Raw genomic sequence first — 26,555 nt, forward strand, 5'->3', positions numbered from 1 at the left:
GGAGGGAATAATCGCATTATACCACAACATGACCAACAGTGGTTACGTGACTGACTTTTACTTAGTGAAATTACTGGCCCAACTTTGTGGATTAACCACGGCAACACAACACCGGTAGCTGATGTGACGCAAGCTCATTCTCATTAAGTTGCCCGAGATAATATCGAAAACAAAAAAAAAAACACTGCAATTAGAAACCCCAAACTGAGCCGTTCCTGGAAGTGACTGAAAGTCTTTTTTTTTTTTTCAAGAAGGCCTCAAAATGCTCAGTTAAGCATTTGTGTTTTTCCCTTTCAAAGCAATACTGCAGCAAGAAACACAGTCAATTGCCTCACATCCTGTGTTTGTTGAGGAAGTGGCCCAGCCAACTCGTTAGACAGTCAGCCTGAGCGTTAGTTAACAGATCACTGTCAGATCAGCAAGAAAAGAGCAGCAGCTGGCCAAAACAGCAAGAAAATTCACATAGCTGAAAATGTTACAAAGAGCAGCGTCTAATGTGTCAGACAAAACAAGGAGCAACAAACCGAAGGTAGGTTAAAAAACTATACATAACTAATGCTGGTGGGACAATTTAATCCTTTAAATTAACTTTGAATCATGTTATTCTTGTCCTAATGAATCAAACTGTAAATTACACGAAACTGTCCCTGTTTAAAATATGCAAAAAAAAAGAAAAGAAAAAAAAAGAAAGAAAACAAGAGAGATTCATCCAAACTGGAATTAAAAATGACAGAAAAAACAAATTTTCTGTTCATGTAACCGCTGGCAGAGAGCCACACAAACCAAAGCAGTTTCTGCTACATTAACTCAATCTCCCCGACGGCTGTCTAGGAGCATAGAGCTCATATTTAACAAGGATTTCCAAAGGATTAATCATTTATATAATTATTTTTGGTGCTCTGCACAGGGGATGATGTGGGGGTGTGGGGAGGGGGGTGGGGGGGTAGGTTTGGGAGAGATTATGATGACTTTTAGTTTTATGAAAAACTGGGAGTGCCAGAGAAAAGCAAGCTGTGAGTTCACGTCCAGTTCTGTGTGGATATAGTAGTGTCATTTAAATCTGCCAGTGCTGCTTCTTGGAAACATGTTGACAAATGAAAATGATGAAAAAGGGTAAAAGTTTGATATGTTTACTCATGTTATTTGGAAAAGAACAGATGTTTTTGTGTCTTTGCCATAAAATAACCCATATTCCTCAGTCTTTTGTTAGCAGACAGTGGCAGAAAATTTACCCACAAACTGTTCAAGTAAAGTAAGAGGACATTTATTTTTTTCTCTCTTAGCGTTCCACAAGCTTCGGCAGGTTTGAGGGACTCAGACATCACTCATCACATGCCAAAATAGAGGAAAATGGGACAACTATGGTTGGTGGACAAGCTTGTTTTTTTAAGTGCATTCATGTTTTATAACAAAAATCAATTCCATGTTGTGTAATATTACACCCAAACCTTTGTCTTGTGGATAAGCTAGAGTGCTCGTATTTGCACAACTTTGAAAATGACTTTTAACTAAAAGAAATATGCATTTTGATGTTAATTTATGGAGCAGAAAAACAAGTAGTTTACTGAATTCCACCTTTTTGTCTGTCCACCGTTAATCTCTTCAGGTCAGAGAAGAGTGCGACAGTCCAGATCCCGGCAGATCAGCTGGACTCGGCAAAAAGATGAAAGAGATCTCGCTGACCATGAGGAGAAAGATGGGCAAAAAGCACGCCAAGTCACTTTCAGAGGAAACAGTGAGTCATTTTTAAGATGCTTTCTTCACTAACCGGGATAAATCTCTTGACTTTGCATGACTATCAGTTCAGCTGACACAGATAACCAAAAACCCCCTTCGTACCTGTCACAGCATTTACTGCAGCCCTGTGCTCTTCCTTTATCACATTCATCTAACACAAACCCACATCCTCACACATGACGCTGGCCTGAGCAACAATACAATTTTGCTTTATACTTTGACCTGTAAAGAATAAAGGAAAAAAAAACAAAAACATCTTCCTGCAGTTTTATACTTTGCTGTTAGCATTTCCATTTTTACCTAACACTGTATGTTTTAGCTTACTCTCATGTCCTTGTTGATTTTTTTTTTTTTTTTTTTGCCTTTGTATGTGATCCAGGGGGATGACACAGACAAAGACCCAGAAGCAGAGACTGAGAGCAGCCCAGCAGTTGAGAAAAGCTCTGCAAAGACGAGCAACTCCTTGGAGAGTCTTTACAGCGGCCAGAGCTCCTCCAGTGAGTGTTTACATCCGATCCATGCACAGTGAAGTGTAAGAACCAGAACCAAATCATGTGTATTTATAATTTGTTTGCCGGTTCAGGTGGCGTCACCAGCGAGTCCAACGGTTCCAGTAAGAGAGACAGCCTGAAGCTGGAGGAGGACGGCTCCTACCTGGGTCAGTTCTGCGGCCGGGCTCGGGTCCACACCGATTTCGTTCCCAGTCCTTACGACACAGACTCACTGAAACTGAAGGTAACTTTCGGCAAAACTGTCCTACTAGTAATGGAGACTCGGACAGAAAATAACTTTTTCATCCCTTAATTGGATTTTATAGGTTGGCGACATCATCCACATCATCAGGAAGCCTCCGATGGGCATCTGGACTGGCATGCTCAATAACAAAGTTGGCAACTTTAAGTTTATCTACGTGGATGTCTTGGCAGAGGAGGAGAAAGAAGAAGAGGAGGAAAGTCCAAAGATCAGAGAGCAGAAGCTGTGCAAGAGGCCACGACCTAAAACGCTGCTGGAGTTACTGGAGCGGCTGAACCTGGAGGTGAGGACAGGATCCAGGAAAAATCAAAGCATTTTTGTCAAGTTTGAAATTTAAACGAGAACTTTTCAGTAGTCAGTCAGATTCAAAACTGGATCTTGCAATTCCTGCTTAGTAACTTTCAATATCATTTAATATCCTGCAGTAAACTGTTGTTGGCCTCTTCATTAAATATAATTCCAGATTTCTCTGACCCTGAGATTGAATCTTACATTAACTCCAAGAGAGGCTGAGGTCAAAACAGACTTACACCATAATAAAACAACTCCAGCCCTAAGAACATCATTACTACACAATATTTTATGAACATTCATGACTTTGTCATGTTAACACCGGACAGTCATTTACAGAGTCTACAGGCATTTACAGATGTCTGATTAAAAGTCAGGAATAAAACAACCTAGCTGTTATCTACCTTTAGCTACCTTTCACTAATATCAAAGCAGACTAATTCTATCTTAGAACAATGAATGCTGAATATTGCCCTGCTACTTTATGAACCTTTAGATGAGGAGTCTACAACTCAAATCTTCGAGTGCCACTGTTTGGGGACTTTTGGATGCATTCATGCTCCAACACTCCTGAACTTTCTGATATCCCAAAGAAGTAACTCAGCCGTTTGGCTCAGGTGTGTTGAAGCAGAGTTGAATACAGAAGTTGTGGCACTTGAGGAATGAAGTTGCAGACCCCTGCTTGAGACCAAAGACACATTTATAATGGGTGGATCAGAACAACACCAATGATCTTCCTATGTGAAACATATTCCTATGTGAAAAGTTCATTTGAACTTGAAAAGGATTTCTAGACTGCAAAAATCATGCACAGTGACTTTCCATGTACTGAGGACAGAGCATGGAAAACATTTCAAGACAATCAGGATTTACAGCAAAGCATTAAATAAATATATGGTGCTTTGAGAGAAATTTATTTTAGTTATCTTTACTTTGACCTACTTTCTTTAGAGATCAGAAATACTTCTCATGTTCCATTCTCAGAATGTGCTTGACAGCGAGACTGGTGTTGCCACGTCTGCATCCTTCATTTCCTGTCTGAATAACAACTAACTGTGATGAAAGGTCCATGAAATAAGGGGGAAATTTTTGTGATTATAGTTGATTTTAGACAGCATACGTCTGCTTTTGGTCATTGCTAGCTGCCTGCTTGCTAGCAGTTTCAGTTATTTTTTATTGTAGAGAAAGTCTACAGTATAAGTCTGTAGACTTCTCTTTAAACTCTCTGCCAATAATTATCCATTTCAAACATGATAAAGATTTGCAAAACAGTGATCGCATATAGAGTTGAGAGTTTTATGAGATTAGAGATCCTTATATTAGAAGTCCAGGTTAGTTTAACCCTCTCAAACTACCCATTATCTTGAACCTTCTGGATTTACACTAAATATGCAAAGAGAGTTATTGTCTGCTGTGAGATGAAATCAACTTATAACTTAACCTCACTTTAAAAATCCCTCTAATGAATTGTTTTGCTTCAGGAATACGCCTCTGCCCTGTTGCTGAATGGCTACCAGACAGTGGAGGACCTGCTGCACCTACAGGAGAAACACCTGATAGAGCTGAACGTCAAGGACCCCGAGCACCGGCGGAAGCTGCTCGCTGCCGCCGACTTCCGCTACATAGAAGGTCAGCAGCATCTTGAGCAATCATCCTCTCAATATGACCCAATCTTAAGAAAACAAACCAAGTTACAAAACAGAATCAGCATCAGACTGATGTATTTTAGCCATTGCAGAAGCTTTCTCATTACCTTAGAAACTATTTCAGGATAAGAACTGAAACAATAGTTGTTTTCTTTTAACCTGCAGCTGAAACCATGCCTCTTCCTGCATGCCACTATGCATTTACGGCTCACCAGTGATTTCCTGTCAGTCAAACAGAAAGTGCTCGCCAGGACAGAAGGCATTCTTGTAATCTGACATCCCCAACCAGGAGGGCTGGTTATCACGTAGCTCTGAATGAGAACAAAACCTGCATTCGCTTGTGATTCAGAGAACTGTGACATCCACTAGTGGGGGTTGTGCTGCATCCGGCAACTCAGAGAAAATGTGATTGAGAAGCCGCTGATTGTTGTTTACTTGTTTGGGTGATAGCGTGAGCCCCAACAGATGGCAGCTGCTGCAGCAGCGACGCTGCCAAGCCTGTTGACGTGGATGAGACGGCACTAATTTAATCAAACTGCGCTCCATTAGGTTAGTGCTGTGGTCAGGGGGATTAGGATCTTCTGACAAACCACAGAACTGAGGAATGGTCCCTGCTTGTAGAGGGGAAAAAGAAAGGAGACGTGACCTGATGCATTCGTTTGCATCACCTTTTACTCATGAAGTAACTTGTTCCTGTAGCAGAAACAGATCAAAAGAAACATTAGAGCTTAACGATTAGGTTCCACAGACTTGCCACAGATGTTATCTTCTTCTATGTAGGCAGAAGCTCTTATCTCTCAACACATTTTTTTTTTTTATTAAATTTGTTTTTCTTTGCGGCTGCAGGTGATGATACGAGCAATGCAGAGGAGCACAGATCTTCCCACGGCCAGCAGGAGGAAGACAGCGACTGTCCCAGAGACTCAGGCTGCTTCATCCCGTCTGAGTGTTCGGATACTAAGGAGGACGCAGAGCACGTCGCAGACACAGCGGAGGCATGAGGCGCTTGGCTTATGGCTTGGCTTGGAATATGAAGCCACACATTTTTCCAATAATTCTGATCAGAAGGACTCTGAGAAATTTGGAATATAAAGTCACTTTTTTCCAATAATTCCGATGAAAAAGAAATCTAAAAATCCTCTCAACATGTAATGTTTACACCTTGTGTTCTGACCTGGAGCTTGTACAATGCGGGAGTGCTTTATAAGATGAATGAAGAGGGGATTACAGAACAGATGTTCAAAGTGTAATCTCATCCTTGTGTTGCATTATGAAAGTAAAGTTTTCTTGATGTCAAAGAAGTTAGTTTATTGATATGAAGTCAGTTATATTTATTATATTCCAAATGATCCAGTGTTTTGCCTGCAATAGTTTTAAGCCTTTATTTGTTACAGATGAATCACTTTTATATTTCCCATCACATCCAGGCCCAGCCCTTTGCATTCACTCCTTCTTTCCTCTGAATGTGGTGGTTCTGGTGAATTTGTCTGGCTGATGGTCTATATTACATATGTATATAATACATGTATTATTTTGAGCATGAGTTTGAATGAGAGTGTCTGTTTGTGTGTTTGTAAAAGAGTAAACCCTACGCTAAGTACATATGTATTTATCTGTTTTCACAACCTTTTGTAAATAAATCAATAAAACATATAAAGTTATATTATAGCCTTCTTTCATTTCACCTTGAACTTTGTTCCAGATTTTTATCCACAATTAATAAAAACACTTTTATTACTATAGAAATAAATGCATTGTATATTTATTACTATTATTATTATTAGTAGTAGTAATAGTAGTAGTAGTAGTTGTAGAAAGAAAAGAAGAGCTAGAATGCAAGTTATAGTTGCAGTATGTAACATTTTATCCATCTTAAGGATAATTCTTAAACATTGCTGCATTTACTGGTAAATAGGAAGTCGGATTCCGATTTCGATTATTGGATTTCCACCTTAAAATGTAAAAGTTTCTCAGTTACTAACTTGAACAAGATTCTTCCAGCGTGACTGTTACATAATCTATAAAATATTTTAAATTAAGAGATTTTGCTTGCTAGTAAAGGTTACACCACGACACAAATAATTTATTTTCTAGAATTTCAAAGCCTCCTTTCCCCCACTTTTTCTTTCTTTAAATAAAAACTTCGGCTTTACCAGTGAAGCTTTTGCTAGTTATTTCGCCCGTTTGTCGCTTACTTATGTCGTTTGATGCTCAATTTTTCCACTACTACTACTACTATTAGTACTACTATGATACTGATAATATACAATAACAATAATGTATTTTGGGATTTTCCTCCTTAATTGAAGTTTACATCTTTAGAAATTAAAGTAAAACATTAAAACGGTATGCACATTATGCATCAAGACGTCGGAATCTCAGAAGTTTCTGAGTTAAAATGCTCATTTCCGAGGTTTTGTAAATGCAGCGTGACCTTTCAATGTCTCTCGATGATTGGCTGAGAGCGTGAAAAACGTCACGCGTTTTGACTTCTCACTACTACTGATGGAAGTCGTAGTCAGTAGCTATCGTGAGCTGAGCTACACTCCTTATGTGTGGTAATGACTGTAAACTACATTACCCATAACCCACAGCGAGCAGTAAAATGTTGACGTGTATTTTAGTTCAGTTGGTCCAGTTGTCAGAACCGGTGTTTCCATTTTAGAGACATTTTATGACTTTACTGTAAGGTCCAGCTGTTTGTCACAATGTCCGGGGAGATTTCTATGATCGGTAAGTTTAATAATAAATAGCTTTTTAACCTAAAAGCCATTAGAGGCTCGGCTTCTTGTCCCACTTGTGATTGATACACGTTTCGGTTTTGTTGCCGCAGGTTCGGTGATCCTGGCCCTGTTTCTGGCTGGGTATCTGGGACAGCAGTACTTGCCTCCCCCCAAACCCAAAGTGATCGGCCTGGACCTGGGCACCACCTTCTGCTCGGTGGGAGTCTTCCTCCCGGGCAGCGGGGAGGTGGAGGTGATCGAAGATGAACAGGGGAGGAAGAGCATCCCTAGCGCGGTTTCCTTCACCAGCACTGCGGTGCTAGCCGGGTACGAAGCCATGGATGTGGCGGACAGCAACCCTCAGAACACCGTATACGATGCTAAGAGGTTCATTGGGAAGATATTTGAGCCGGGTGTCCTGGAGCAGGAGAGCGCCAGGTACCCGTTCCAGGTGGGTCAAGCTGGGGTTCATTATGAATGGGGCAAGCTTGGGTTACTGCATTTTCTGGCAAAGTACATTAACAGCTGTTAGTCCTTTTAAAATATAATAATGCATACATTGGTTTATAATATTTTATAATAATGTCTAAAAATTGTAAAAGTGTAGGAGTAGAGGTTGAAGAGGACACAGCAAACATGTGGAAGATGTTCTGGTCAGGTGAGGCGAAGCTTTAAGTTTTTAGCCAATATGCAAAAAGTTTTGCGTGACAAAACCGATGCATCCTCCTGGACACACCATCCTGTATTTAAAAAACAACAGTGGCAGGATCAAAATGTGGGAAGGCTTTTTTTTTTAGCTATATATATTTATGTATTTTTTGAAGGGTTAGAAAAAACACAGCAAACTTCTATATTCTGTGCTGCTTTGTGTTGGTTTACCTCAAAAAATCTCAATAGTTAAAGTTTATAACTTTGACTTGTGAAAATCTGAAAAAGTTCAACTGGTCGTGAATATTTTTGAAATCCACTGTAATTAAATAATAGTAAAGCAGCTCAGTGTTGCTCCTGTCATCATTCAGATAACTTGGGTTCAAACAACTTCTGCTTTTGCATTTTCCTTCCTTTCTAAAAGCTTTTTTTTCCCCCTCCTCTCTCCCATTGTTGTCCTCCAGGTGGTAAACAACAATGGAAGTGCCGAGTTTGTAATCTCCACCAACCGCACCTTCACCGTGAGCCCAGAGTTCATCAGCTCCAGGCTGCTGATGAGGTTAAAAAAGATGGCTGAGCGACAGCTAGGCGTGCCCATCCAGAAGGCCGTCATCTCGGTGCCCGCAGAGTTCGACGAGCGACAGAGGAACTACACGGTCCGTGCCGCAAACCTTGCAGGTCAGGTGATCAGGAGGACAGGAGTTTAAAGCCACACAAGGCACCTGATGTTGCTCTGTTATAGAGTGTCTGGTTGTGTAATCTTCAGGCATATCGTGGCCTGAAATTGCAACACTGACTGTCTGGTCGTGGTTTGACAGGTTTGGAGATCTTGCGTGTGATCAACGAGCCGACGGCTGCAGCCATGGCCTACGGCCTGCACAAAGTGGACGTGTTCAATGTGCTGGTGGTGGACCTGGGGGGAGGGACTCTGGATGTGTCTCTGCTCAACAAACAGGGAGGCATGTTTCTCACCAGGGCAATGGCAGGTAATTGGTTACAGCTTTTCCTATCGACTGTACGGAATGTAAAATTCCTGCAATGCTGTGAAAAAGCATTTCATGAATGCTAAACACTGCATGATGGAGCTTTTATTTTTCATACCTACATGCTTCACGATTGATAGATTTTATTTGTTAAGAGAAAAGCTCTCCTAACCTACCTGGTTGTGTATGGAAAAGTAATCACCCTCTCCATTAAATCATATTTTAATTATTTCATCCACATTAAATTCAGTTTCACAAGTTTAACCCAGGACTTTTTACTGCCAGTGCTGCAGAACCAGCACACTTTAATAGAGCTTACGACATGAAATGGGCTAAAAGATTTCATAAAGCATTGTCTGAGCGAAAGAAATTTAGAAACAGATGAGAATCAAAATGATTGACTATGTAGCCATTTCTGTTGTTTTTGGGGAATCCAGTCGACCACTGAGAGAGCTGTTATTCACAAATGGAGAAATGTGGAACTATGGAGTCCATTTACCTTTATACAAACCATTTTATACAATGTGATGAATTCTTGTTATTCCTTATGGCTCAATAACATATTCATCTGTGTAATTGATGAATAAGCCCATTAATCAACTACATTTTTATATGCTAAAGTTATAAAAATTGGGTGATTTTATTTTTCTTCTTTTTTGTTAAATCAGGTGTGTAGGATGTGACACAATTTTCAAAGCATTAAATTTTGTTGTATTTTAGTTTGCCTTGTCCCTGCTGTGTAGAATATTGCGACAAAGCCTTATTAAGAACAGTCATAAATTATGTCATATGCTCGTAAATTGAAGTTTGATTCTCTGTTGCTCTATCTCCAAAGTGTGGTGCTGGAAAAGTTTGAAAAGTTACCTTGGGAATGCTTGAGAAATGCTTGAATTTTATGGTGGTGAAAAGATTTACAAACTTGGTTTTTACTCAGGTTCGTCCTTTATCATTTAGTAATTATTTGACACACGAAGGGAAAAAAACTAAATCGATAAAATCTGTAAGATACTTACGTATTCATACGTATTTGTTTATAAAATTAGAAACAAATGTTTTGTTTTCCCTAAAATGTGGAAATAAAGTGCAACACCACTTTGTTTTCCTTGTAATATCAATATGAAATAATAAATATATGATTTTTTTTAAATAATGTTATTTGCAGGTAATAACCAGCTGGGAGGTCAGGACTTCAGCCAGAGGTTGTTGCAGTACACCAGTGAGCGAGTCCAGCAGCAGTTCGGCGTCGCCCCCGTCCTCAAGGAGGACACCCACCGTCTCCGACAGGCTGTGGAAGCCGCCAAGCTCAACCTCACCCTCCATCCCAGCGCCTTAATCTCCGTTCCCCTCCACCTTCACGCCTACAATGGCTCTGGGTCCCCAGAGGGTCCCGCCCTTCCTCCGGTTCAATTCCAGGTGGAGGTCAGTCGCGAGCTGTTTGAAGAGCTCAACCAGGACCTCTTCCTGAAGATCCTGGTCCCGGTGAAGACGGTGCTGACCGAGGGCCACCTGCAGAAAGAGGACGTGGACGAGATCGTTCTGGTGGGAGGGTCCACCAGGATACCGCGCATCAGGCAGCTGATCAGCGAGTACTTTGGGAAGGATCCCAACACGTCGGTGGACCCCGACCTGGCTGTGGTCACGGGCGTGGCCATCCAGGCCGGCATCATGGGCGGCTCCTGGCCGCTGCAGGTGAGCGCCCTAGAAATCCCCAACAGACACCTTCGCAAGACCAACTTCAACTGACCCTGAATCAGGAGGAGGGAGGCTGCTGGTTCCTGTTCCCGTCCACCGCGACGCTCCCGGTGGTTGGAGAGAAATGGCCGACACAAGAAGCATCATGTTTCTGGCTGCAAGCCTAACGTGTGGCTTCTTGAACTTTCTGTTTCCTCCCTGAGTGAGAAATGTGTCACTTACAAACAAAAATGTGTTGAAACACTTTTCCCGTGTAGGTGACTTTAAAACATGCTTGCTTTTATTGCACACTCAGCTTCAGCAGTAACAACCTGTTTAGATGTGTTCACTGCTCTGTAGCAGGAAGTATTCTGATCATCCAGGAAGCAGTTTATTTAAACTTTGAAGACTATCAGAACGTTTTTCATCTATTTATTTATTTATTCTTGTTGCATTTCTCTGAGTGTGTGTGTGTGTGTATGTGTTTTCAATGGACCTTTGCTCCTCCATCTGCAAGCTGACACACTGCGTGTTGGTGCCTTTTCAGAAAGCTGCTAATCTGTGTGAAAGCCTCGCTTCATGTTGGCGCTTCTCATACCGCTGGTTTACTGTGAATCACTGGAACCTAAAATATGGCGGTACGCTCAGTTCATTTTCAGTTTCTCTGCAGAGTGGACTACTTCCCTCATAACTCAAGTGTTCCGATGAGGTCCAGACTTTTCAGGTAACAGAAGAGAGATCGTCCCAGAATGCTCTCTGTTTTAGTGCCGTGGTTTATTTGCGGCTAAGTAAAGTAGAGAAGACATACTGGATGCACTTTGACTCATACCTGTTGGCTAACTCTTCTTCTTTTGTGCAATAACTCGCTGTAAACACATCAGCTTGGTGTTGGACTGTTTGCTTTGGCGGCTGAAGCTCAGTTCTGACAGTCCAACAGAGGGACCAAAGTGTTGTTCATCAGTGCCTTGTTTGTATAATATTGTTAAATGTGTTTTGTTAAATGCAGAATGTTTAACAGACATTTATGTGAAGTTATGTCTAATCTCCACCTGTGTTTCATACATCTTTTTACAAACCAGATTTGAGCTTTTCTGCCTGTGTAGGTTTCAGCCATGACCTCATAAATCACCCAACATTCCTTCTGTAAAACATCACAGCGTTGTATCTTTTGCCAAACTTAATTTGTAAAAAGAAAAAAAAAAAGTATAACCTGAATTCATGTTGAATAAGCTTCTGTATAGAAATTGTAAATTTCACACACGCCCTTATATACAGAACCTAAGATCTATTTTTGTACTGGACGTTTTCAGGATCAAACCGAAGTTACTTGATAAAGAAGGGAAACTGCTGTGAATCGCTGTTTTTCCACATTAAAATGTCATTCCTCATCAAGTCTAATGGCCTTTTCTCTAAAACCTCAACCATATTGTAACCCATTCAACCCTTATCACACTCTGGCTGCCCTTTGCTCTCCTTCCCGGCTCAGAGGTGAACATTAAGTTAAGATAAATTTCATTTATCCAACTTTAATCCTAGGAGTGTGATGCAGTGTTACCAGTCTGCATAGATGCACTGAAATGTTTGTCCAATCAAAATATTTGTATTTCTGGACTTTATTTCCAATCCAACTATGCTTTTTCTTTCTAAATTCTTAGATTAATTTCTTATCAAAATTTTTTTGTATCCCCTTATGGAAAGGTTGGAGGTTTTATTCACAACAGATGCAAAATTGTGCAGCCTATTTCTGCCTTAAATAGATACAGCCTATAACTTTATCAGGCCTCTGAGCGGATGTGAACCACTCACTCAAACCATGACAATAAAGCCAAGGGTCAATAATATAACTTAATTTAAGTCAAGATTTTCTTTACTTAGAACATTTCATGGAACTAGCAACAGTTGGAGATTATCTGTGGAACAATCAGGATGAATGTTGTTATTCTGTCGCATCGCAGGAACCAAACTAAACCATACAATGAAAAAAAAGCAGACTGGTTTCCCAGAATGTGCTGCCTGTTTAACAATGTAATATCCCTTCAACCGGCTTCACTTTATTTTCCAGTACAGTATTTACACCAGACGTCACATGCAATATGTTTCCCAACATGAAAATACCAAAGAATGACAGCAAATCAAAGGCCAGCCTGTTCATCTTATAATGATTAAAGTGTCACATTGTTGATAAGTTATCCTTATGATTACACATTCATCATAACACTGCACACAAGGTAAAAAAAAAAAAAAAAAAAAAAATATATATATATATATATATATATATATATATATACCCAGTCAGAATCCATACATTATATTGAAGACATTACAAAAGGAAACACGAACAATTAACCAAGAAAAAGCAAATCTTAACCCTAGAAACCATTTTTCACCAGTTCTTCTGGTTTTACTGGGAGCACTGCTCACACAAAGTCCAGAAGTTTCCAACACTTGGATCCAGTGATCAGAAGTACGCCAGGTGAGGAGTATCAAAATACTTTACATGCACCGTGTGAACAAGGAGGAGAAGGCAAAATGTCTGTAAACAGTTTTATCTCTTTAAATATAAATAATAATTTCATTAACTACAGCAGAGACTGAAGGCAAGAGCATCATGCCGCCATAACATTTACAGATCCTAATATAATAAGTAACTGCTTTGGAAACTTAGCTTTAACTAAAAAAAAAAAAAAAAAGAAAAAAGAAAAAAAAAGAACTGATGGGGAGCCCCTGAACATTTAGATATTGAAGTAGGAATCATCAGATTCAGCTTAAAACAAGAGAGTGTAGTCTTGTGCAATAAATGTAAAGTCAGTGAGGCGAAACAGAAACAGTATTTACAGAGTTTACAGAGAGCAGCGGGGCGTTTCCAGCAGCTCGGGAGGCTGAGAGTTCTCGTAACAGGAGTGACGCTTCCTGCGTCACCACAGCAGAAAATCACTGGCTGATACTCTGATTGGTGTAGGAGTCAAAGCATTGCTCTTCATACAGCTCCTCAGCACTGCCACCGTTCCTTACCTCTAGAGGGCGACAGAGGATAACAAAAAAAAAAAGTCAGCGTTCATTAACTCCTGCGACTTCTTAACTCCTACTTGCATTTATCCGTCGCTCCACAGACTTACTTTTGCTCCCCAGGGTTAGAGGTTGTCTAGACAAACTGCTCTATAAGATCTCCTACTCTATGTCCCAGTAGGAGGTTTATGGGGGAAGATGAGTGCGAAGAGATGCAATGATGGATGGATGAGGGGAAAAAGGGGCAAAGTAAGTAGAGAGGTTTAATGAGTGATGAGGAAATGTTTGGTGGAAAGGGGAGACAGTCACTGCTTGTGAAGAGAATGGACGAGGTAGGATGGTCAGGAGGCGATACGTCACACAAAGGATGCTGACGGGGGAGCCATTACTGAGGCTGAGCTTTGACATGGAAGAGAGGAAGGAGAGCAGCGACAACAGTCACAAACACGCACATGCAGGTTGACAGGGGTTCCAACTGATTTGTTACTGGTGAGGTTAAAAATGTAATTTCATTTTTATTTTTTTTTTGGGGAGAAAAAAATAAATTAAAAAAATCAGTTCAGGAACCCAAATCAACAAGTAAGCAAGTATTTTTCAGGCCAGCAGCAGGAATCCTACCGGAGAAGATCAGTTTCTCCTTCATGACGTTGATGTCTCGACTGGACGTCCTGACAGCTGCGCTCAGCATGATCTGTTCAGGATTGTAGCTGCGTATGCCGCTCATTCGATACCTGCATGGGTCACAAAGTTCGGTGAGAAATCACACAGAAGTTTGGTTTCAACTCCAAGTACTTTTCTTCCTCTTCTTGCAAAATGAACATGAGGGAAATGCGTTGGGCTGGAACGAGTAAATATTCAAATTAATCTCTTAAATAATTTCTAAAATTTTGTTCAGGTTTGGCTGCGAGAGTTTGTTCTTGGATAACGTTCTCTGCTGTCTGCGGACACGTCTGTCAAACATGATGGTGGATTAAAGTATTATCTTAATCTCAAACCAAAATTAGTTTGTTGACCTGAGATATGAAGGTTGATAAAAAACACAAGGAATTTCTCACGGGGGTCATTTCTACGATGAAACACCCGTATTCCAATAACTAAACTGTTGAGAAGAAACTCTAGAAATACACTTTTACCACCATTAATACAACACCTCCTGTTATGAAAAGGGTAATAATTAATACATGCTAATGCTAATAAATGCGTTGTGTAGAACGTTCTGGGTTCCTTCTTTTCAGCGGATAGGCTCTCGGGCTCTTCAAAGAGATTTTTCATGACTCAAAGACCTTCACACAATGGTTCCTAATTTACAGAACTAATGCTTGATTAAACAACAATCAGGGAAAGGGCATTATGCAAGCCAAGCAATTAATAATGCCGCGCATCCGCTGAGAATACGCTGCATTATTCAGCAGCACTGAACATTTTAATGAACGGACCTCCTGTGCAGCTGCAGTTTACGGTTTTCCCAGTTTTATTAAGGATTACTAGTCCATGTGGGACAACATGACTTTTACATTAATGAAAACAACCTTTCTAACAAGTTTAATTAACTTAAAGAGTATAACTCACAATAAAGTCTGAATAATGAGGCAGCTTGATATGGAATTTATTTGTTTTGTAGCTTTTATAGGTAAAAGCTAAACTTGATCATATTCTCCAATACATTAATATGGGTGAGATATTTCTTTCTAATAGTATTTTGAGGTTTGGGAAGACTGATTTTCCATTCCCTTGAGGGACAAATGGTTGAGAAAACAGGTGGCAACAACAAAAATTCACATCTAATAGAGCTGATGAAGATGAGAATAAATACAAAAAGATGGTGGAATTGGAGATTGCGAGAAAACTCTGAGTATGATTTTTATATAAACAAGGAGAGCAACAATGTAGAAAAACAAGGTGCCAAAAGGTCAAAACTGCATCAAACAAAAATAAACAAACAAAAACGGGGTAAAAGTGGAGAAGATTTGTGGGTCAGAGGAGGTGACCCGGTTACCTGATCATGTGATAGCTGACAGAAGATACCAGAATGCAGCATTAGTGGAGGAGAGCATGCACGGCAGGCAAAGGAGAGAAAAAGAGAGAGAAAGAGAGAGAGAACAAGGCAGAAAGACAAAAAAGGACAAAAGAAGGCGGGAGAAAAGAGAGGTCAGTTTAGATGCCGGCAGAAGCTAAGCAGAAAACACACTTGTACCGGATGGTTACAAGGACAGAGAGGGAGGGCGGGGTGAAAAAGCTCTCCATCCAACCGGGTGACAACAGATATCACCAAAACAAACAAAATCAGTTTTCAGAGAAACACAAACACAGCAGGAGTGTTGAGGGTTAATCTAAAGCTTCCATCAACATGAGGAAAGAAGGCAGCCGCAACAGCTAACAAACCAAAAAAACAGGCATGGTAAATTAGCGTTAACGTTCTCCAGTCATTACTGTAAAGACCAATATTAGCAACCATTATGAAAAAGAAATATTAATCAAGTCAGACAGTCTGCTGTCCATTAGCTCTATGTGACACATTGGACCACACTAAGCTGTAAATGTTGAAAAAATTCTAACATCAAAATGGAAAAACCTTCACTTTTGTATGTGCATTTGTTTTGACAACAATCACATCATAACATGTTTGTACTTACTTTTGCAAAATGAATATTCCTATGACTACAGCAAAGGAAACGAGGTCTGCAGAAACCCATATCAGCCGGTAATTTCTTGGGCTCTGAAAACACAGAAACTTGAATTTTATAGAGTCCACCACCAGATGGAGCCATTTTTTCCAAAACAGGTTTTATCTGCGCAAACCAACCAACATCAAAACCCTAAATTGGACACATTATAGTATACTTTTCATACTTAGTAAAAGAAGGAGGCGGCGATTTGAAATGAAAACAATAAATAAAAATGTCAAAAAGTGTCAGATTAGTTTAGAGTGTATAGAAAGCATCTGGCAATATCAGTTTTCAGGACTGTCCTGCATCTAGCTTCATCCAACGTCCCTACAACTCTGAACAACCCCTGATTAAGAAAAGCACGCCCACAGAATGATGTTTGCTTTTTTCTGCATACATTGCATGTAGACCAGAAAGTTTGATTTTAGTCTTGTAGTCCCTTATTAAGATTGAATTTCACAATGCCAGTAAGCCTCAGTCTCAAGTGCCGTCTAACGGTAAATAGTTGCCTTCAGAGAGGTACTATTTATTAGGTATAGGTATTTTTTATTTATAGGTATTAGAGAAAAGAGGATTGAATACAAAAGCAAGAAAAAGAAAAAAAAATCTTTCTTTTCCTCTCACCTCAACTTGTAACAATCTGCACTACTTTGCTTTAGTCTGTCACATAAAACCACAGAATAATGCATTTAAAACTGTGGCTGTAAAGAAAGAAAATGCAAAAAATGTTCAGGGGGAATTAATTCTTGAGCCAGTCACTGCATGTTTTCATTTGAACACAGGAAGAGGAAGTTTAGGAGTTGCTTTTAAAACTGTTTTAATCTTGGTTCAAACTGACAGACAGCCCTGCAGATGCCAGAGCAGACTAGACTCGCCCTGATCTCTACAGCAGGAAGTCAGGGGTCATGTCCACAATACGTCATGCAAGAGGTCCGTATGTTGGACCAGATGGACAGACTGGTCAAACATTATGGATTCATGGAGCTGGAGGAAAGCGGGTCAAAGAGACACAGTGTACTCATGGAGGGAAGTTTGGGTGGACGAGTGATCCAGAAACCCAGGAGCTGAGCATTCTCCTCTCTGGGACTCGTAGCGAGTCAGATAATAACAGCACACCAGGCACAGAACAGGAAATAAATATGTTCAGCTGAATGGGGTGGGCTACATTTGTCTCATAAAAATGTTACAAGTAAGACATATGCACAACTATGTGCCATTCGAAAATAAATATGGAGTAAAGATTAAATATGATGGGATTTGCAGACCCAACCTTCCATTCATACGATGTATTTCATTCATATTATACTTTTTTTTCCAAGCTGTAAAGAAGTATCTTAAGTGAGAATAATTTCCAAAGTTTCCTGGCAAAAATGGAATTTTTGTTGTTTGTATGAAACTCTTAAACTTCACAATTTTTTTGATAGACCATCTGTGTCCTGCTCCAGCCTAGAGATCAGTGACTTAAAAAAAAAGGCTCCCAATGCTACATTTATATCTAAGGGAAACGTCTTACCATGAGCCAGATGGGAGAAGGCACCTTTCTGAGTATATGTGGGGCCTCTGAGGAGACAGCCGACACGCCGCTGCACCAGAGCATCGAGAACAGCCACGGCTCGTTGACAGTGTAGAGAGTAAGGCTGATGTTGTTTTTGGAGAAGTTTCTGCAGGCAACAACAAGATTTGTAGAAGCTCCACTGGCAAACAGTAAGATCTTCTCTGGAAGTGATAACCGATCAGGGCTGGCTGTGTGGACCTACGTGATTTCATCAGTGTTCACTTGGTTGTATCTGAGCAGCAGCCCACTGATGCCAGAGCTGTGCAGATTTTCTGGACTGTGTTTCACCAGCGAGGTCTGGATGAAGCCAGGTGCCCACTGCTTCACCTGCTCTCTCTCATCATCCGGAGTCCACATCACCTAAGGTGAACAACGACAGGGAACACAAGAGACAGCATTTTTAAAACAGGTTGCATCAGGTCCCGAGCTGCATTTCTTTCCCTCGTACCAGACTCTGAAGAAGTCCAGAATTCTGCACTACTTGCAGCGTCTCATTGATCCATGTGGAGTTGAAGGGGTGATCGCGAGGAGGCCTCCGCAATCGGACCACTAATGTGATGTTGTGATCGGAGGCCATCTTTAGAAGCTGCTCCAGGCTGCACACCCTCTGCTTGGAGGTGAGATTCCTCTCCTTCTGGGACATGGAGCTTGCGGTCCAGAAGGGGTCATTCTAAAACAAGAAGATGGGAATAGCCCACGGATTTAAGAGCAATTTAAAGAAAGGGCATTTCCTAAAACATGTCAATTCTGTGGTTGGTTCAGAGAATGAGACTTTTAACAGACAACAAAAAGACCAAACAGAATACAGCACAATTTTCTTGAGTGAGGAGCAGTAATGAAAAAGGCGTAACCCACTTTGAAAAATGTAACTGATGCTATTGCACCAAAACTATAATAAACCTTAGTGATAATAACTTAATGTAAAACAAATCTACTGAGGTCAAGGCAGTGGTTCTCCTAAATTAGTTCTGCATTCATGCTTAACTAGATATCTGAATTCCCACAAACCCTAAGGGGAACATGATGGATCAGTGAGTGAGAACACACTGTGCTAAAGACAGACAGTTAATGGCTTTTACCACACAACAAAATAAACACAAATAAAACGCTAATTAATTTAGAAATAAATCATGTTTAGTGTGCAATAGGAACCAGGAAGTACCTTGAGGAACCACTCTCCTGCGTTGAGCTGCTGCAGATCCGTCCAGTTGAACCGTGAAGCTGCGTTTGTTTTTCTGTCTGGAAAAACCTCATCCACATTTGTGGTTCTCCGCAGGGTGAGGTCATGCATTAAGAAAGGTACGCCGTCCACACTGGTCAACAGACAAGGAATACAAAGTGCAAACTTTAACAAACTCCCAAATGTAGCACATGCTACGTTTTGTCCATACATTTAATCGTTATATTTTTCATATATAATTTAGTCTATTAAAGTTTAGTAACCATTAACACTCAATTGTAAAGATTAAGAAAAAATGAAATTCCATTGTACAGGTTTCAATATGACGGTGAATATGAGGAAACATGTTTAAAATAGGAGGAAACTGTAGGTTATAAGCTGGAAGGTCACGTCATTCAAGCTCAGGCTGGTGTATTAAATAGTGCAAACAGGTCTTCCTGGTCTGCATTATTTCCTATTCATGGCAAAAGCATGATTCCAGAATTTGAATTTCAAATATTGAATGGGAATAAATAGAATCGGGTAAGGAAAGATATGAAGCTAGTCACTCCCCATTACTTTACCTGCTGATAAACAGCAGAATGTTCGATTATTATTATTTGTGCCTTAATTTCTACTCATTGACAGATATGATTTTAAACATAACTGAGTAAAATACTTTTGTCACAACGTATTCAAGTAAAAGTTGAGGTTTTGTGAAATACCTAAACAAAATAGTGAATACAGACACATTGTATTTGTAGTAAATGTAACTAGTTACTTTCTTCTGCTGGTCAAAATAAGCAAAGAAATTTCAGAAACTAACATTTTTATGTAATGACTGCTCCCCTACACACACAGTTATATTAACATGGAATGACTGATCTTGGTAAAAACCATAAAGAAAATTAATTTGAAATCTGGTAAATATACATCTTTAATAGATAACTAAGGTAATTCTGATCACAGAAGCACTATTAAATTTCAACTTTAGTTTGGATTATTTAACCCTTTAAAGCTTTGCTAATACTTGATCATCTGCAAGTACGGTAAAAATATGAGCCATGTGAGTATTTCTTAAAAATAAAACAGTATTATCAAAAATAATAATTTCTTTTGGGTTTATCCTCCTGTAACTGGTGGGCTGCTGGTTCAAACCCCCTACTCTCATCTGTCTCTGTTGTGTCCTTGGGCAAGGCATTTCATCCACCTTGTCTGCTGGTGGCCCAGGTGCATGGCAGCCTTTTCTCTGTAAAAGTGCCCCAGAGCAGCTCTGGCTACCATGTAGCTGACCACCTCTGTGGTGAATGCCTGAATGTCGTGTGAAGAGCTTTGGAGTCCTGTCAACTAAATACAGCGGTGTACAAGTACAGGCCGTTTACCACTTACCATGTATGGAGCCTAAACAGGGGGAGCAGGAATCTCAGCAGATATTTATTTGGTTGTTTCATTGTACTGCTGCGTATCGATCATTTTGAGTGTGTACCTTATAGTTACGTCAGCCTCCAGTCCAGTGACGTTCATCTGCAGAGCTCGCTGAAACGACCACAGTGTGTTCTCTGGAGCAAGCTGGACACAGAGTCGGCAAAAAAGATGAAGTCATTGCAAGTAGGTCATGTCTTAGTTAATGGCATGGAGCAAAAAAAACAATAGAAAATCTAATTGTTCCCATGCCATTCCATGCATTACCTCCAGTGAACATGTGGGAATGTGTGCTGTGGATTGGTCTTTAACTCAGGTCAATGTTCTGATCGATGCTAAAACATCACTTAGAACTGCCCCTCCCTTTGAGACCCTGGGAGTAGTCAGCTACTGGCTGTGAAGCACAGGGCAGGAATGCCGCTGCAATCAATAATGAGTCATTCTGGGAAACTGAGTCCTGTGATGTGAGCTGTCTTTTTTTTATCTCCCAGGCCTGCAGAGGCACTCCTAATTTTAGATTCCACTGAGGATCGATCTCTTTTTTGCAGAAATTCCACAGAAAGCAGGGTGTGTCCTAACATCAGGAACTGGTTTTAGCAACTTGTTTTTGTGTTGCACAGCAGTCATTGGCACGCCGGAGACATAAATCCTTCTGAAGAAATAAATCAATCCATGAGGTGTCGAATGAGAAATTGAAATTTGGTTTTTGTGATATTATGAACCTTCGACATATTCTTAAAAACATTTCCACTGGATATTAAATCTGTTCATAGGAAATTTACAATCACTTAAATATTTCTCTAGCAATCATACAGCATAACAACAATTTATTCAATAGATCAGGAATGGCAACAACTCCTTATTGTACATTTGTTGGCTACTTTATTTAATTAAGAAGCTAATGTAGCTAAACCAAAAAATATTAATAATATATACCAAAAAAAAGATGTAAAAAAATTTTATATTTGAGGGATTAGTTTTACTTTTAACATTCTGTAAACCAAAATTGAATGGACTCACCATGGGGGCTCCCTGGTGGCCAAACACCTCTGGCCGTGGTTTAAGGGTCCTGGGATCCATGATGCAGGGGGAGGAGATATAAAGTGGCAGAACGTAGAGTCCTAGTAACACACTGAGGTACAGCAGCACAACCACCACCTGAAAGACTGGCAGACAGCATAACAAGCACTTACAGATGGTATCCATACCATTACAATAAAGAGATTATTTTAGAGGTATGAAATATTTGCATTTATCACACGAGTTAGATAAGGAAATAGATATCTCTGTCACATCTGTACAAAGGCATAAAGATACAGTAAACAGCTTGTTAACGTGGAGGGGAACAGCTACAGTGCATCATAAAGGCATTTATATCTTCTGAGCCTTTTCACATTACAATAACAAATTTTAATGTACTGGGCTTTAGACCCAATTAGCACAAAAATTTGAAACTGTATGATTTTAGATGTTTGTGTTGTTACCACATAAAATCTCACTAAAATTATTCAAAAAGTGTGGTTGCATGAGGCGTGGGAAGTATTTTTGAAAAATAGTGTAGCCTTGGCCCGTCTCTATAAGCCAGAATTCACCATCAAAAGGTACTGATTTGCATGCTGCAAAGATCTTTCCTGTCTCCACAGAAACCAGAGTGAAACAACAATCTGTAGATTTGCTGTGTGTTGTGTGCCAAGATTAGCTACTGTAGGAAGAGGCTGCTGTGAATATTGACTATTATACTGCAGCTACACACAGCAGCCAAGGTGATGGCACTCAGGATCCAGCTCTGAGTGAGCGAGCGATTAAGGCTGTGAATGTGGGCTCCCACACAAACCTACACAGACGCACAGGAGAACGTATTTGTTTCAAGGTCAGGTCTGGGGCAGGGTCGAGTGGCCAACTCCTATTACACACAGGAGACTCGTGGATGGCCTTCATCCACCCTCACATTTTTGATTTTTAAACACTGCTGGGCATTACATCAGATTCCATGTGAGATAACCTAACCAAGTTCTTGATGTTTCCTTAAAACATGGAAAATAAAGAACGACTCAACATCCATTTTAATAATCTTTAATTTCACTCATAGAGTCTGAGTGAAACCATCAAGTCCAATGTGAAGGTACTCTTAAAAAAGCTGAAAGTAAATATTCGGCAAGTATTAAAGTCATTACAGTGAAAGGCTATTCTTCTGAACAATTGTGACACTGATGAGTTGCTTTTCTAAACCTTGTACCTTTCAGATGACCTGCTGGTACGTTTTGATTATGGGTGCTTTCTATTTGATGTATATGAAATATATTATTATTCCATAAAAGCTAAGAATGTGATTGAGTTAAAAGAAATCATCTCAAAATAGATAACATACAACCACTGTCGGCTGTATGTTGCAAACTAAAGTTGAAAGTTTTCCTCCAATACTACTTGGCGATCAGTTAGGAAGTCGCTACATAGACTACAGTAAATCTCTGCAGCAATAGCAGCAAGTTTTATGCTAAAGGTGCCAATGTCAACAAGGTTAGGAATAAACTGTCAGAGCTGCAAGTCTTAAAAACGAGTTCTAGATTCAAGGACAAAACAACCTCCATCTCTAGGGAGAAAAAGAGGTTGGAGGAATGTTTATCACACCCACCATGGATGAAGGCCCTGGCCTCTGTCTACACCTAGTTAATCATTCACCAATATTTGTGTGTATATGTGTGTGTGAGAGAGGCACTAAGACTGTTATATCCCTTTATTGCATTAAAACACACTGCAACTCTACAAATACTGACACCTCTGGTAAAAAATATGTAAAAAGATTCTCAATAAAGAGATGTATTCTTGTGAATATAATCTCAGACGGTTGTAAAAAGTTTAATTATTGGTCTGACTGTAGACATATGCAGATTTAGGTGAATATGTATTTACTTGTAGCGATTACAACCAAGTAGCAGTTTCTCAAAGTTCTTATCAACTTAAAAGTACATATTTTAAAAACAATTGATCTGCCCAGGATAAACAGCCATGCACCACATTCTCAAAGGCAATTTTACAAAACTAAGTAAAATGCATATCTTTGGGCTGTGAGAGGAAGCTGGAGTACCAAGAGGAAGCCTCCACATGCCTGGGCAAAACACGCAAACTCCATGCAGAAAGGACAACGGCTAGATGCTAACACACTTGGTAGCACTAAAAGTGATTCATTAATCTTAGCCACTTCACAAAAGGGATTTAAATTAGACTGACTTTCATGATTCAAGGATTCAGCACTACAGCATTGAACGACTCAAATTTTTACAAGTTTAATACATGTGGAAGGTGCTGTAACTTGAATCACATGCAGCAAAGGTAACCATACTTGTTTTTTCTGCACGGGCAACTTGTCCTGCAACAATCCATGACAAGGCTGTGGCTGCAGCAAGAGCCCCTATGTGCAGGAACGGACCTGTAGCCTGAATGGAAAACAGGATACAAACAAATGGAGGCAAAACAAGTAAGAGAGAGAAGGACGAGAAATCACTTCAAAGGAGATATAGAAGGCACAAAATAACAGTCATTATCTCGAACTAAGACACCAGTGACACAGTCTGGTAACACTAAAACCTATTATTTGGAAAGACATTCAATTTCAAAAGACCACAGTTACTAAGGACTATTGGCAGCCACTTCAAACGTTACTTGTAGTACATAATCTGACATGGATATGCAAATGTAGCTGAAAGCAAATGTTTACATACATTACATAAAAAGACTTAAACAAATTTTTTTCATACTGTGTAAAATTTAAATCAGACCTAAATTTTCTTGTTTTAAGTCAGTTAGAATTACAAAAATGATTCTTGTTTGCTAAATACCACAACAATGACAGGGAGAATATGGCAAATATGTGTTTAGAAATGTCTTAAAAATAAGAGGTTTGCTTACATTTCCTCAGTATTAGATATGCACTTGGACCAAAATACATTCAGAACTAATCTGAGCAGTCCGATGATTGGATATTCTATCATGTTTATACTTGGATAAAATTGTAGCGGTTGGAAATTGTTCTAAAGAATAAACCAGATTTGGAACTGTGAAGCTTCTTTTGACTTTCCCATTGTGTTAAAGAAGCAGTGTGTCCTAGTGTGGCCTTGAAATTATTTTACAGGTGTGACTCCAATTAACCCAAATGTGTCCGTTAATCAGAAGTTTCTAAAGTCATGAGATTACCATCCTCATCGCTTAAAGTAATTATTCTGACTTTGAAAATATCAATACGTCTGCCATATTCCTTTCATTACTGTGGCATGTAGCACATATAAATAATTTTGCCAATTCTAATCCACCTAAAACATGAGACATTTGTTCTGATTTAATTTCACAGAAAGAGATTTTTTTTCTTGTTATTTGGGTGTAGAAAAACTTATGGTTTCAACACTAAGCCTGTCAGATTTGTATTAATCTGACAAACATTAAAAAGAGAAACATGTGGATCACTTTGACATGCATTAAATATTACACATTATATTACACTACTAACTGCAATGCAGCATACATAAAATAATTATCATCCCTAGACTTTGCATCATAAATTTGCCTCTATTAAAACTTATCAGCCCTTCTACATTAATCATCAACAAGGGCTTTGGGAATTTTGTGTCTAACCTGCAAGGAGATGGGGATGATGTCCCACTCTTGTGTCCACGTTTGATTAACTGATATTATCCCAACAATAGTGGTGAGTAAAGAAGCAGTTACTCCTATCTGTGCAGAAAGAGGAGAAATAAACAAAGAAAAAAAATTATTAGTAAAAGTATGGAATAACCCAATACAGTTGGATACATTTTATGGTTGCACAACATCTGGTAACTTTATTTAGTTAGTAGACAAAATAAAGTTAACAGCCTGCAGGTTTTAAGTTCAGGATGAATTGAACTGACCAGCAATAAATGAAAACATTTACAAAAACAAAATAAAAATAACACAAACCTACGCTAGTTACAACTCAGATAAACGTATGCAAAATTCATCCAGAGTCTCACAGAGTCTCACTTTGTTGGCATGTTACCTTATGAAGCCAGTGCAAATTCAACTGTTGCCCAAGTGCAACATGGCAAAGTGCTAAAACCTGAAAAGTGCAAAAACAAGACACACCCACACAAAGTACAGTTTAGAAATCAGTATTATGCAGTAATTTGAATGTGCCTAGTTAGGCCTTATGATGAGTTCAAAGCATTCTTTGTGAGGACATACTGACCATTAAAAATGCAATGTAGGTGAATCCAGCAGCAGTTGTTGCTAGGATGGGAACAGTTCCATCATTCCACTCCCCAGAGTTATTGTACAGGAACCTGCAGAAACAAGAGATTTCTTAATATTTCTTCTAATGATCATTCATAAACTGCAAAGAAACAATAAAAGCCATAAAAATACATGGTTTGGTTGTATTCAATGTAATCCAATGATTGATGTCCATTCATCAATTCATTTATCCTTATGGCTGGATGGACTAACAGATTAAACCTGCACAATGACAGAAAAACATGCTATATATTATATTGTTAGTGTAGTTGCGAAGATGACATCACCTGCTGTAAACATAAATAGTGGTAACATTTTTCTGCTTTAAGTTTATTGCAAAAATAAACCCCAGACAGAATCTAGACTATATAAGTTCTGGAAAAGACAGGGACTTCATCATTTCCATCTCTGCAACATGGCTTTATGGAATTATTTGCATTTGGCTACATCTGCTGATTTGTTAAGAAAACAACCTAGTTGGAGTTTCGTAATGACTTAAAACAAACAGTTTTAATGGCTGCTTTTGTTTCAAATAAGCATCACCCAATATATTACTGGCATGAACGGATGACACTTTTATAATAATCACATATCTATGGAAATGCAAGCAATGCTATTTTATATTGAAAGTGTTTCAAGTAAAATTGTGACAACGACAAACCTACAGTATATTGTGCTGCCTTAAGGCACTGAGATAACTGAACTTCTAAAATCTGACTATTTTCCCTTTTTATATCCCTTTAGACCCAGAGCAACACTAGACGTCTATATTGTTCAAAGCTCTCATTACACAATTTTCCAAACATATCAGATGTGATTTAGCCTTATTGACATGTTTACAGATATAAATATTACCCATGACATGTCCACTAATGCACCTTCATACTGTGCAACCAGAGATGCTGGTATTTAAACTACAGCTCGAGAAAAGAGATTCCTCTCTCTTTAATTAAATCACCAGTCCTAAATGGTTCATGATTGCTTTTCTACTTCAGTCATGGCTGCCACACTTTAACTGGACTCAAAGAAAGTA

At 39.4% G+C, this 26,555-nt stretch overlaps 3 protein-coding genes across 7 annotated transcripts in view; 2 read left to right on the top strand and 1 right to left on the bottom strand.

Annotated features, from left to right (window-relative positions):
• The first annotated feature begins 281 nt into the window (after positions 1–281).
• On the top strand, positions 282–6,094 carry LOC122832324 (SAM domain-containing protein SAMSN-1-like). The gene is made up of 8 exons (XM_044118954.1): positions 282–529; positions 1,284–1,364; positions 1,607–1,735; positions 2,117–2,234; positions 2,321–2,472; positions 2,555–2,773; positions 4,263–4,410; positions 5,274–6,094. The coding sequence occupies exons 1-8, from the start codon at positions 473–475 to the stop codon at positions 5,426–5,428; spliced, it is 1,059 nt and encodes a 352-aa protein (XP_043974889.1). The 5' UTR covers positions 282–472; the 3' UTR covers positions 5,429–6,094.
• Positions 6,095–7,015: 921 nt separating this feature from the next.
• On the top strand, positions 7,016–12,735 carry hspa13 (heat shock protein 70 family, member 13). The gene is made up of 5 exons (XM_044118959.1): positions 7,016–7,160; positions 7,261–7,601; positions 8,263–8,476; positions 8,617–8,784; positions 9,944–12,735. Exons 1-5 carry the CDS (start codon positions 7,136–7,138, stop codon positions 10,522–10,524), a joined length of 1,329 nt encoding a protein of 442 aa, XP_043974894.1. The 5' UTR covers positions 7,016–7,135; the 3' UTR covers positions 10,525–12,735.
• The window catches only part of gdpd5b (glycerophosphodiester phosphodiesterase domain containing 5b), a 34,504-nt gene continuing 20,417 nt past the window's right edge, over positions 12,469–26,555 (bottom strand). For 3 of the 5 annotated variants that reach the window (XM_044118957.1, XM_044118956.1, XM_044118958.1), the window contains 13 exons: positions 25,479–25,572; positions 25,290–25,349; positions 24,887–24,985; positions 23,601–23,694; positions 21,281–21,426; positions 20,325–20,407; positions 18,842–18,992; positions 18,128–18,349; positions 17,882–18,039; positions 17,638–17,785; positions 16,092–16,174; positions 14,077–14,189; positions 12,469–13,466 (listed from right to left, as the gene is read on the bottom strand). In XM_044118957.1, coding sequence (XP_043974892.1) covers positions 13,384–13,466; positions 14,077–14,189; positions 16,092–16,174; positions 17,638–17,785; positions 17,882–18,039; positions 18,128–18,349; positions 18,842–18,992; positions 20,325–20,407; positions 21,281–21,426; positions 23,601–23,694; positions 24,887–24,985; positions 25,290–25,349; positions 25,479–25,572 — 1,534 coding nt within the window. In that variant the 3' untranslated portion in view covers positions 12,469–13,383. Of the gene's footprint in view, positions 13,467–13,568; positions 13,858–14,076; positions 14,190–16,091; positions 16,175–17,637; positions 17,786–17,881; positions 18,040–18,127; positions 18,350–18,841; positions 18,993–20,324; positions 20,408–21,280; positions 21,427–23,600; positions 23,695–24,886; positions 24,986–25,289; positions 25,350–25,478; positions 25,573–26,555 lie in introns of all 5 variants that reach the window. The other 2 variants (XR_006370832.1, XR_006370833.1) reach the window with 2 other exon arrangements.

This window comes from Gambusia affinis, linkage group LG06 (assembly GCF_019740435.1).
Source record: "Gambusia affinis linkage group LG06, SWU_Gaff_1.0, whole genome shotgun sequence".
Taxonomy (NCBI): Eukaryota; Metazoa; Chordata; class Actinopteri; order Cyprinodontiformes; family Poeciliidae; genus Gambusia; species Gambusia affinis.